Raw genomic sequence first — 13,073 nt, 5'->3', positions numbered from 1 at the left:
GTGGTTCACATTTACCTGATGTCCCATCTCTCTGGCACTAATAAAAATGATGGCCTCGGAAAGAACAGTAGGGGGACTTCTCAGACCTGGACCCTACTTCTCAAGTTGCACTGTTTTGCTGCTCATCAGTCTTGTTCAGTGTACAGTGCTGGGGGTTGAACTGAAGGCCTTGTGCATTCTAGGCAAGCAGTGATCATGCTTTTAAAATGCCTGTGTGCTGGGTGTGGTATCTCACACCTGTAATCCTAGTACTCAGGAGGCTGAGGCAGGAGGATCACTGTGAGTTCGAGACCAGCCTGGACTACAAAGTGAGCTCAAGGCCAGCCTGAACTGCATAGCGACACCTTGCCTCAAAAAGACACACACATACAAAAATAAACCCGTGTGTCCCGCTTACCCGAACAAGTCAGAGGCTGTGGCTCCCCGCCCCTCCAAAACCTGGCCTAGTTTCAGCCTCACACCCAAGGGTCAGTGCTGTCCAGAGGACAACAGGCCTGGAAAGACGTGTGAAAAAACTCTCCAACAGGTCTTTCCTTGTTTATTAGAGTCCAGACGCACAGGGCCAGGATGGAAGGATCCTAGGGAGTGTGATTTACAGGGGGCCTTGGGGGAACATGTACAGAGAGTGACACGGCAACAAGGGACTGCCATCTTAAAAATATATACATCTCAAGAAGCCATTCCAGCTGTGTTATCATTACAAAATAAAGCCATCTTTCCACATAGTGCTTTTCTTTGGTGCTGTTCTGTGGGCATGGATCCTGGGCCCTTCAGTCTCTTTGTCACAATTCTGTCACTCCTGACTGGCCTGGGAGGAGAGTCTGGAAGGGTGCCCCAGACAGATGGGCCCCTGGTCTCTCAGCCCCTGCCACCTCCTCCTGTCCCTTCTCCGCAAGTCTCTTCCTCAAACTGTGGCCTGGGAAATCATCAAAGCGTCCATCTGCAGACACTGGCAACACTCTCAAACGTATGCGCGATGAAGCCCCCTGGAGCCTTCAGGAAGGACAGGGGCAAGGGAACCAAACAAAACCCAGCCAGCACCACCTTCTCAGTGGTTGGATTTATGTTTTATTTCCTGGTTTGTTTCAAATGACCTGTATCACGAGTGTACAACTGAGAAGGGATGTTTCCTCTTTACAGATTTTTCAAAAATGGCAGATTAGGGGGGTAAACTTGGGTCCTGTTGTTTGGGGGTGTGGGGTCTTCTTCACTCTCCTCCCGTCCCAAGAGGTCAGTGTCCTGCCTCCCTACGGAGGCCCTCATCGGGCTTCCCACGAAGCAGCTGGCCCTACCCTTCTGCTCCAGATACCCGGGAGACCCAGCAAGCCCGAACCAGCGTGTCCCACAGTACAGGGTTCCCACTGGTACTAGTAGCATCTCTACCTCAGGAAGCCACGCCCCTTCTGCCAGAAGGTGCTCTAACTTGGTAACTTGGAGAAGCATCAGACCCAGAGAGGCAAAGCTGCCCTGTGCAGGGCACCCACCATTGCCCAGCAGGACCCACATGCTGTCCCCGAAAGAGCCAGGATGCAGGTACCAGCTGTGTTCAAGTCCCTGCTGACACTGATGGGCCAACACTTGGGCTCGTGACACTGCATAGCACAGTGTGAAATGCCACCCTCTGCCCCTTCCTGGGGGCGTGCAGTGCAGCGACGCAGGGCAGAGAATATACCTCAACTTCTCACATGAGGATTCTTCAGAACTGCCCCTTGGGGCTGGGCCCTAATGGATGTGGGAGGCTTGAGGTTTAACGCAGGTTCCTTGAACTCCCCAAGGTGCCTTTAACATGTCTGACCACTGGATCGGAGCCAAGAGGCAGCGTGGAGAGCCAGGGGGAGGCACTGGTGATTCTAGTGCTGACTTGTCTGCTCAGACCTCAGATTTCCCACAGGTAGGAGGAGGGGATCTCTCAGGATGACCTTGGGGAATCTCAGCAGAGGCTCAGGTCAGGCTGTCTCTGGGGGCATCGGGCCACGGAGGAGACTAGCAGAGCTGCTTCCGGTGGAAAGCATGCAAGAAGCCCACTGTTCCAGGGCCAGATGGGAGCTGCCGGCCTCTCTGGTGAGGGGAAGCTAGGTGAGCAGGGTGTGGCCTGGGGACCCAGGCCTACTTATTGTTATCCCTGCCTCACAAGGTAGCAAGAGCACTTTCCATCATGGACTGAACCCCCTTGATCCCCAGGGATCCTCCATGAGGCCGACCCATGAGCACTGACAGGGAGTTCAGAGCTGCTGCCGCAGTGGGTGAGAAGTGGCTCAGGGCCACCCACAGCAGCAGGGCGAGCCACTGTCCCATGCACCTGGACTGAAGGTTTCCTGGGACCCAGAGCTCCGTGTGAAAACCTGGGAAGTCCTTGGCAGAACTGGATGGTGGGGACCTGCAGAGAAGCTGGAGACTGGGGATCCCGCCAGGGATGCCCAGGCAGCTACCGCCACACCTCTGCCAGCAGATGTGCCTGCAGCAGACGTGCTCCATTTCTTCCGATTGCAGAGTAGTCAGTCTCTCCTCATGTCCTCCTTCCCATCAAGTCAGTGTCTTGCCCTCCCCAGGGCACCAGATCCTGCTACCCTAGAGGCCAAGGAGGACCAGGCAGGCTGGACTCCTCTGAAGCCCCCCTCCAGAGCTCCCCTGCACCGTACTCTGTGGCCAGGCCTCTCTGTGCTTGACGTGGACTGGCTGGGGCCTCCCCCATCCTGCTGGACCTTTTCAGGGCTGCTGGCCTCAAGCAAGAGCCTCCAAGTGTCCCTGGATGGGGCCAGGCCCCGGAACTTCCCACAGACCCCAGGTTCTCTGGAGACCAGACTGGACCCTCTATTCTGAGTCAGCACAGCTGTGTCTCCAGGCCTGGATGCACTGCGGCTGGCAGAAGCCCTGAGGTAGGGGAGGGCCTTCTGGGGGCAGAGAATGGGGACACCGGTGCGGCACTGGGGTGCGAACGGGACAGCACCAAGGGATGGGTACCCAGGAAAACATGGGAGCTCTCGCTGCTACTCCCGCAGGTGTACGGGGCCGGGAGCTGAGCATGTGGGGCTGAGAAGGGAAGGACCCATGTGAACTGCGGAAGGTGTGGGGCCTCCTGAGGATCCTAGAAGACACTGGGGCAGGCAGGACACCTGGAAAGAGCTGCCAGAGACTCCTGACGTCCTGCCCTTTGTGAACGACACCCCCAGGGGGCACCCAAATGAGTTGCCAGAGTCTGATGCACCAAACACTGCCCACGCGGGCTGCAGGCCGGGGGTGGGTCAGGAAACACATGCTGCCTCTCGGTGATCCGGTGGGGTGGGGGGCGCTTCCTCCAGTGGTCTCCAGTGCCAAGGGGAGTCAGCGCAGGCCCAGGCCTCAGCGCAGCCCATGGAGAAGGAAAAATGTACCAAAGAAAAAGCAGGTGACAGATGAGCCCCACGCCCTGCCCCACCCCCTGCAGCCAGGAGTCTGCGCACACAGCCCGGAGGCAGGAAGTCCCTTGCTCTGGGGCCATACAGGGGTCGGAGGTCGAGGCTGGAGACAGCGAGTCTCCACACTGTCCGTCCATCTGCAGGTCCGTGTGCCAGGCCATCAGACCTTGGCCTCCAGCATCTCCAGGAAGAGTTTGTGCATGGGCACCTTGCCCTGCAGCTTGACGCTGTAGAAGTGCTGCACGGCCTTGGTGGCTGTCTGCCGCAGCAGGGGCAGCGTGAGCAGCAACTTGCCCATCCTCCGCGGCTCCTCGTGGTGCTGACTCAGCTCGTGGTCCTGCAGCGCCTCATGCAGCAGGTCCTGTAGCTTCTGCACAGCCTCCAGGTCCTCGATGTACATGGAATCTGTGGGCACAAAGTGGGCATCAGTGCTGGCCAGTGATGAGGGGCAGGGACTAGCAGGCAGGTGGGGCTGCCGTTGAACCCACACTTTATAGAGCAGAGCCAGGCTCAGGGAGGTCACAGAGGCCAAGGACAGAATTGGGGTTCAGACCCAGGGAAGAAGAGGCATCAGTGGAGGACATTTCTCAAGAATCCACCATGAGGAGGTGGCAGAGACACTGTGGGGCTGCACCCGGGCAGAGCCGTGCAGGGGTACCGTGGAGCCTGAGAGATGGGCGCTTGCAGCCCTCACTTGCTAGCTGTGTGACTTTAGGCAATTTAACCTCTCTGTGCCTTATCTTCCTTATTGGTGAACCTACTGTAAAAGGCTCGAGAGTCACCTATGTTGAGGGTTTAGGAGAAGTGCACGCTAGGTGGCAGGCTCGCCCCCACCGCCATCACCCTGTAAAGCACTTCCACTGGACCTCTTGCCCTGCTGCCAGGCGCCACTCCTCCAGGCTGCCCTCCTGACCTCACACAGTTCTGGTTATAGACAGCAAAAAGGGATGAGCTCTCCGCTGGGGCGCCCTGAAGTGGGGGCCCTGAGGCACGGTGGTGGACAGAGCTGCTGGGCCTTGCCTGAGATCCTGGGGACTGGGTAGGGCAGGGCGGAGCAAACACTTGCCTGGTGTATGTTAGGCCCTGGGTTTGACCCCCAGTAGTGTGTAAGCGTATGTACCTCGGAGGGCTTTGACTCAGGACGTGAATGGGTCTGAAGGAAATTTATCAAAATCTCAGGAGCACAGAGAGGTAACCAGTGGGTTGCAGTTGTGTCTGAGCCAAGCAAAGCAAAGAACCTCCAGGATGCCACCCGCCGGTGCCACCCGCCGGAGCAACTGTGCGACTTCTCCGGACCTTTCCTTAGGGACCTGGGTCCATCCTGAACTGCAGCACCGAGGCTTGCCAGAGGGGGCAGGGGAGGGAGCGAGCCCAGACAAGTAATCAGGAAGGCTGCACAGATCGCCTGAGTTCCCACAAAAGACTTTCTTGCTTGCTTTTCTTTTTTCCTTCTTGGTTAGCTGAAACTGCAGACTGTTAGGGGCAGCTGCACCAACTGGCTGGCTCCAGGGACCCCCCAGCCTCTCTGGGTCTACACTATACGAGGCCTTTGCCAACTAAGAGATAAAATATGACTACACTCCGCCATTTAGTTACTGTGTGCACTCAAAATGCAGCTGTCCCTGCTAGGCTGGGCCCTGGCTCTGGCCAGCTCCCCCTCTACCGCCCCCACCCCCGTCTCCCCAAGGAGGCCGAAACTGGCAGCTGCCTTCGACCAAAAATGAAATAAAATAACACTGCAAGATTAATTTCTTCACAATCCATCAGCAAGTCTGTATTGATGGCATTGATAAACTGTTAATTACAAAATCAATGGCTATGAATTTTTTCTGCTGCCAGAGGGGTCTGGAGATGGCTGGATGCAGGGTAAACGGCGGCCAGCAGGCTCCTGAGGGCCGAGCTCTGGGGCCACAGCCCATCTCTAATGAGCTCTGCCCCTCCGCCTGGCATCCTCCGGCCCAAGCCACTGGACTCCCCTGGGTCGCCCTGTCCACTCAGCCTCAGCAGTGGCACCAACTGCGGTCCTCAGGGCTTCCCCCATGACAGCTCCTGGCTCCCTCCTCCTCCGGGCAACCCTCTCTCCTCTGGCTGCAGGGTCAGTTCCTGCCCCAAGACCAAGGGAGGTCTCACCCCTGCCGCTTCTCCTGGCTCCCTGGGCTGACCCATCCCACCCTGACCTTCCCAGTGGACCCAGACGGCTCTTCTAGCCACACAGCCCCCACGTCTGTTCTAACCTGCATCCTGCCCCTAGCAGAGTGCTCCACGACAGAGCTTTCCCTCCCTCTCCCAGGCCCACAGGCCCACGGAGTCCACTCGCTTTAGGATGCTCCTGCCCAGATGAAGGCTCCTCCGCCTGAAGCCCTCTACGCAGCCTCTCCTACAGAGGCCACTGGCTTTTGCTTCAGCTGTGCACATATTGTCTCCCCCAGGGCAGGGGCTCCTTCCAACTGACCCTGCCTCAGGCAGCCCACAGTAGGCCTGGCAGAGCCGAGCAGAAGCTCCACGAGTGAAGACAGATCTGGGGCAGGCACTATGCCCCGTGCTTTAGGTGCACCACTGCGTATTTTTCTTCATCATGAGCTGTTACTCTCCTTATTTCAAAGATGAGGCCACTGACACTCAGGGAGGTCAGGTTGCTTGACAGCAAGCAGGTGGCAGAGGCAGGATTTGAACCCAGGTCCAGCTGACCATGAAGTTCACACTTTAAATCTCTGCAGGACTGGCTAAAATGCTTCCCTCAGAAGATACGAAGCACAGGCAGGTGACACTCTTCTGTATGATGTCATGGTAGAGAAACAGCATACACTGTCAAAACCCATAGACAGGTACAACACAGAGTGAGCCCTAATGGCAACTAGGAACTTTAGTTAAGAATACTGCGTCAATATCAGCTCACTAATTAACAAACTACTCCAGTAATGCAAGACACTGAGAGGGAACTGCACTGGAGACAGAGCAGAATATGGAATTGTATATACTACCTGCTGTTACCTGTAAATCTAGAACTATTCTTAAAGTAGGGTAAAACCCAAAGCATTATTTTTCTCCTATAAATATGCTACAAGTTTGGAATCTGAAAGTACCTAAGTGATCTCTCTAGAAGTATGTGACTTTGTATTATTTTGCATTCATTTCTTATTAATAAAAAGCAGTTGAACAAACAAAATGTTTCCTTCCGTGTGTTGGGTTAGATTCCCCAGGAGCACAGCCTGAGGCAGAGGTTTGAGTCCAGGGACTGATGGAGGCTGTGTGCTCAGGAGAAAGGACGTGGAGACAGGAAGCTCAGAGAAGGTAAGGCCTGATCCTGTGCAGAGCTCTGCTCCACACATCTGCTCCCCCATACACATCCACACTGGCTGACAGCCAGGGAGCAGTATCAGAGGGGCGGCAGGCCAAGGGGCCGCTGTGAGCTGCCAGTAGCAAAATTCAGAAGCTGTGGGTGGGAGCACTAATGGTAAAGGGGACAAGTGGAGCATCAACAGTGTCCCCTGCATGCACCATGCAGCCATGGTTAGGGTGACTGACTGTCCCGGTTTGGTGGGTACTGAAGGGTTTCCTGAACTCTCCTGGGACTGCCGATAAAAGGTGGGGAGTGTGGGCCAAAGCAGCCGGTTACCCTGTGTGTGTCCATCTGCTGATAATACTTTGTTTCCTCAAACATGCATAACAAGGATACGGAGCATTCCTCTAGGCCAGGCACTAGGCTAAGGACTTTGTCTTCAATCCATCTTTACTACTCACGGAGTGCTTGAAGAAGGCTCTCAGAATATCCCCATCACACCACACACCCAAAGGCACGGAGTTGACCTAGATCTTGGTGCTAGTGTCAGAATTTGAACTTGGATCAATCTGACTCAAACCTGGGCGATTCACTGCCACGTGAGTGTACTCCTGACCTGTGATTTGGGCAAGGACCTTGTATTTCTCCTGCATCCCCAGCCCTCAGCCCAGGACCCTGCACCATATGGAGGCTCTCTGTGGGCACAGATCACGTTCAAGCTCACTCCACACTACCCAATGCCCAGCTCCACACCCCAGACAATGTAGCTGGAAGTTGATGGATGTTTAACAAATGGAGCAAAATCCTCCTTTTTAATGCCAGACTAAACCCTTCATTTGGGAATTGTTCGTTTTCTTATACTCAGGCAATTTGAAAGATGCGAGGAGGAGGAAGAAACTTGGGTTCATTTTGGAAAACGAGGGCTTGGGTCTAGGTCATAACTCCAACATTTTTTAACTGCGTGGCACCAAGGATGTGCCTGCTGGGCTCGCTAGACCACCTGAGGCTCGCCTCTGCCTTCCTCCTGCGGGCCCAACTCTGCCCTTACCTGAGTTGGCGAGAGCCAGGGCCTTGAGTGTCACAAACTCCTCCTTCTCCACCTTGAGCTTCTTGTACCTGCGCACCAGCTGCAGGATGGCGCGGTAGAGCTCCAGCAGCCCCGCCAGGCGCGAGTGCTCCTCGTCCATGATGTAGTCCTCGGCATACACCAGCTTGTCGTCGTAGGGCAGAGAGCGGTACACGATGCCCAGGATGAGGATCTCCATCCAGGCGCTCTGCAGCAGGCTCATCTGATCCCCCAGCGAGAGGCTGGAGAAGCCTGTGGGGAGTGAGGAGCGAGGGGGACAGCAGCAGTCAGGAGGTGGATGGGGTAGCAGGGAGGTGGGCTGCACTCCTCCCTGTGTAGCTACTAAACCATTGCTCTTCCTTTGGAGAATGAGTCAGACTTGGAATTCATGGGAAAGACTTACATAATACGAGCTCAGTCAATATTGACAGTTGTTATTATCACTGTGATTGTTATTTCCAGGGTATTTTTCAAATGTCTGGAGAGGCATCGTGATTAATTAATTGCTCTGTAATTTAAGAGGCACTGAATTCATAGTCGAATCAGGAAGCAGCTGTACAGAGTCTCTTCCACTCCGGGAGTTCCCAGGCTCTCTCAAACAAAGGGGTGGGGGGCACTTTGTGCTTTAAAATGATACCTGAGTCTCCCTGTGAAGTCTCAGCTTTAAGAGACCAACGGCCAACCAGGAAAGGCTCAGCCATCCCCAGCCACCGGCAGAAGCCGGGGCCCACTGGGGAATCAAAGCCTCGGTCAGGACACTTTCTCTCAGCACAACCTTTCCCCAACAGGGTCAGTCACCCACCACACCACCTGCGGCCATCACTCTCCCTTAATGATGACCCAGCAGCTCTGTTCTGGGAGCTGAGAATCACTGAGGCTTCCCCTCCCCGCTCACAGGAGGCGGGCTCCACAATGAAAGGAGGCTGGGGATGGGGAAGGAGCCAGAATCGTAACAATGACTTGTCAAAGCGCTGCACACATCGGCTGGCCTCGAGCCCCAGTGCCCCATGTACTCTGCCCCTGACCTTATGGAAGCCATGAAACTGCTCCAAACCTCACCCTCATCCATGAAATGGATACAACATTAGAGGCAAAGAGCCACTATAAGGTCTGCCTGAGACAACGATTACGAAGATGATTACAAAATGAAGACAACATACAGGAACTGCATTACATGTGTACTTAGCTTAGTACTTCACTTGATTTGCAAGAAGGCAAGTGAGAGAAAGTAAGCTGACTGATTTGTGAGCATCTTAACACTAAACACACAGCAGTGACTTCACTCAGGGCTCAACTGGAAACAGGATGACGGATTCCGCTAGATCTACCAGGGGAAGGGAGAGTACCCACAGAGCCACTCGCGTCATGCACGTGAGTGAGGAAGAGACGTTTCCAGGGTAATTCTGCTCGGGAAGCAACTTGCTGACTTAGAACCCGCCTGCCTGGCTGCTGACTGCTGATGTGGGGGTGTGGCGAAAATGAAAAGAGGGCGCACATATAGGATGCAGCAGCGCGCCCAGAACACGGGAGCGCCGTGAGGCCTCAGCCAGCGGTGAGTCACTGCGCTGCTGCTGTGGTCTGTCCCTCTCTGTTTTCCATCCAGCGCAGGACTCCAACCTGCACTGTGCTCCTGGGGACCCCGAGCAGGCTGCCCTTACCCTCTGCCTTCCAAATGCAGTCGCCACGGTCCCGATCACACCTGTGCGACATGGGCCTGGATCTGCGCCTGCCGCTGGAAACCACACACGATCCACCAAGGAGCTAGAAGAATGGTGCCTGTGGGCGTGCGGGAGCACTGGTAGGCCCTTCCTGCTAGGGGGAGAGGCTGGGACAGGGCCCAGCTGTGTGTGCGCTGCTGTCCACATTCCTGGCATAGGACAGGGTGCACGGCGGCCGGGGGGGGGGGGGACCGGAGGTAATAAAAGATAGATAGAAATGGACATCCAATTTCCCTTATCAGGTCTCTGAGTTGGAGAGAGGCCTTGGGCGACATTAATTAACAGATACCAATCAGCTGGCACGGGAGGACGGGGGAGGGGTGCCAGACCACACAGGGAGGGGCTGTGAAAGCAGACAGACTGGGAGGGAAGATGGAGGAGGGGGCGGTGGTGGTAAAATTAATAGACAACTGAATCAGAAGATGCCGGAGAGGGTGAGGCAGGAAGTGCAGGAGAAAAGATCTCTGTCATCACACAGGTATGATCCTTACAAGAACATCACCAGCATGCTTCTGCCCCTTTAGTCAATCAACACATACTTACTGAGCACCTACTAAGTGCCGGATCCATGCTAGGCACAGGGTACACAGGTGTGTTGAGCAGAACTGCTCCCTGCCTTCAAGAGCATGGAGTGAAGGACATGCCCTGTGTCCCCAGGTGTCACAAATCAGCACAAAGCTATGATGGTAAGAAGAGCCATGGTGAAGGGAAGGCTCTGAGAGCATGAAGCGGGGATGTGTCTCAAAGGAGAGTCAGGAGGCTTCACAGAGAGGGTCTCGGGGGGCTGAGCCCTGAAGAGGGGAGGCAAAAGCAGCCCCGGCCATGAGGCACCCACGGAGGGGCACCAATGAGCTGCTGCCAGCCCTAGCCAGAAGCTCCCAGGGAGCGTGGACACTGGGCTATCCCCGAAAACGGCCTGCGAAGTATTCACAGCAGAGGAGAAAATGCACAGATACCACAGGCCCACGCTCCCAGGTGACAAGCAGTGTGCCGGAAGCACTTCTTAGGGCTTAGATTCAGATTTGGCTGCTTCTGCCCAGGACTGAGTCAGGGTGAGGATCACTGTGTCCCTAGGTGGTGGGGATGGGGGGGGAGGGGCAGAACTTGGGACGCTCTGTGCTACCATGGGAGGCGGCTGCAGCCTGTGCCAGCCTGGCGTGAGCACTGTGCTTGGCCCCAGTTCCTCTCCACCCTCCTGCGAAAGTCCTGGAGAGAGCTGTGAAAACCCGAACAGACCCGCCCCCCCAACGTGCTGATCTGTGCGCACAGGCTGCAATGAAGTGGAGGCTGTGTTTTCTATCTCCGACATACACTGAAATAACTCCCATGTTTCCTAATACGTGAAAAAAGGATACTAGAAAAAATGAGAAACAAACGTGGGTCCCTCTGGAGGGGCTGGGAGGGGACAGGGATGAAGGCGAGCTATCTGTGCTGACATTTTTGTCTACTTTTGGATCCTGTCGATGCCTAAGATGTTTAAAAATAAATCATAACTATAACCCTCCAATTTAGCAATGCCACTGCTAGGAATGGCTCCCAGAAAGAAATATACGCAAAAGATAAATGCAAAGGGCTGGTGTTAGATCACTGTTTGAAATGACCCAAAACAGAAAATAACCTAAACATAACTCATGTGATACAAGTAATTATTATATAAACACAACTTTTAGCTAAACAAACAGCACATTAGAAAGAACAAAGTAGGACTGTTTCGTGGATGTGCAAAGACCTCAACAGCAGGAGGGCTCCGGCATCAGCAGCAGACTGCAGGCCCAGACTGTCAGGATCCTTGCTTTCTGGACCACTTGGGATGACCCTGGGCAGCTCCACACCCTGGGCCTGTTTGCTCATCTGTACAATGGGAACGGTGATGGCCCTTTCCTCATGGGGTTGTTCACGTTATACAAGTCCACACATGGAACACTTCAAATGCTGCTTAGCACACAGTACATGCTATTACTTTATCTAGTTAAGAGGAAAAGTGGATATAAGCACTGTTAAATTGGGTGTGGTAGGGGTTGTCTATAATCCTCACACTCAGGAGGCTGAGGCAGCAAGATCACCATGAATTGAGAAAGCCTGGTACACAGTGAGTTCAAGGCCAGCCTGAACTACAAGAAAAATAAATAAATAAAAGCCCACACACAGTGGTTATACATGCACAGGAGACCAAAAAGCTGCACAGATGGGGGCCCTGTAAGTCTTAATTTCCATGTCTGAAAAAAAAAAAAAATTCCGCATCTGCCCCATCTGCCTGATATCTTCACTAAAAGCGTCGCATTTGTTATTTAAAAGCCAAACAAAGAGGCCAAAGTGCTCCTCAGGAAAGCACTGTCCATTCCCGCTGGTGGCCTCTCCTTCCTCGTCGAGTAATTAGGGACTCTGGGCCAGCGAGGCCCTGGATCGGCGTGGCACTGCCCACTCTCAGGCTTCTCACAGGAGTTTTGGGCCCCAGGAAAACTGCTTTGCCCTCCCTGGCTCATCTAGTAACACGCAGGCCCTACCCAGCCCTCCTGCCCCCAGTGATCTGGCTGCACAAGCTCCTAGAATTTAAAAAGGAAAAAAAAGCACATAATTTGTGGCAAGTGGAGTTCATAATCTGTTAATTTATGATCGTCTTTGCCGACCTGGAGGGCCATTAGAGAGGTAATAAAGGGAGATGTAATTATAGGATCTGCGGCCACTTCAGACACAGCTGCTGTCACTCGGCAGCTCATCTTTCACCCAGCCAGACGGCTACCTGGGAGCAGGGCGCCCAGGGACCCTAGCAAAGGCGGCCTCCGGGGACACCCTGCAGGAGTGCTGGGCACGCAGACTCCAGGCTGCCTGGGGAGGGCAGACACCCAGCTAATACTGTGCAGAGGCTGCAGTTCATTGAGGGCTCCCCACCTGTTAAAGGCGGCTGGCTCTCGCTCTAATCTCTTGCTCCCAGGAAGTAAGAAATAGATGCTCTGAAACTTGGGTGTGCCCTCCAGGAAAATCCAACTCAAGGTGAGATCCTGCAATTTGGAGTAGGGAGATCGACAGACCCAAACAATGGCTGCTACACTGAGCGAGTCACAGCCTTCACTGAGATTCACGAACTCATCTTTGTTCAAATAGGATCCTCAAGGGCAGAAATTAATCTACAGGTGTCCCTCTCCTTCTCTAGAGTTTCACTTTCTAAGGTTCTAGTTGCCTGAGGCCACCATGGTCTGAAAATATTAAGTGGAAAATTTCAGAAATAAATGTAAGTTTAAAATTGTGCAATGTTCTGGGTAATGATGAAACCTCATGCCATCATGCTCTGTTCTGCCAGGCCGTGAATCATCCCTTTGTTCAGTGTATCCACACTGTATCTGCTACCCACCCGCTGGTCACTCGGTAGCTACTCAGTTATTCAGTCAACTGTCACAGTGTTGCAATGCATGTTTCCAGCAACCTTCACTTCACTTAATAATGGCCCCCGAACACGAACACGAAAGTACTGTGGCAAAGGAGGAAGCAAGCAGGGCAAAAAACACAGAAGGACAGATTGCTTCTGATGTTACGTGGCAATGCTGCAAGGCATACAGGAAAACATGATACATACAGAGGACTCAGGCATCTGAAGCTACCCAAGGTTTCAGGCGTCT

General features: G+C 54.1%; 1 protein-coding gene across 3 annotated transcripts in view; it reads right to left on the bottom strand.

Moving 5' to 3' along the window:
- Positions 1–1,048: 1,048 nt before the first annotated feature.
- Positions 1,049–13,073, bottom strand: part of Esrrb (estrogen-related receptor beta) — a 168,712-nt gene continuing 156,687 nt past the window's right edge. For all 3 annotated transcript variants that reach the window (XM_013517291.1, XM_005390154.2, XM_013517292.1), the window contains exons 6-7: positions 7,724–7,993; positions 1,049–3,800 (exon numbers count right to left, since the gene is read on the bottom strand). In XM_013517291.1, the coding sequence (XP_013372745.1) occupies positions 3,556–3,800; positions 7,724–7,993 (515 nt within the window). In that variant the 3' untranslated portion in view covers positions 1,049–3,555. The remainder of the gene's footprint in view (positions 3,801–7,723; positions 7,994–13,073) is intronic.

The sequence above is a fragment of the Chinchilla lanigera genome, unplaced genomic scaffold (genome assembly GCF_000276665.1).
Source record: "Chinchilla lanigera isolate Chin_1 unplaced genomic scaffold, ChiLan1.0 scaffold00037, whole genome shotgun sequence".
In the NCBI taxonomy this organism is placed as follows: Eukaryota; Metazoa; Chordata; class Mammalia; order Rodentia; family Chinchillidae; genus Chinchilla; species Chinchilla lanigera.
The sequence above is the reverse complement of the archived record's forward strand: the minus strand, read 5'-3'. Positions and strand labels throughout refer to the sequence as shown.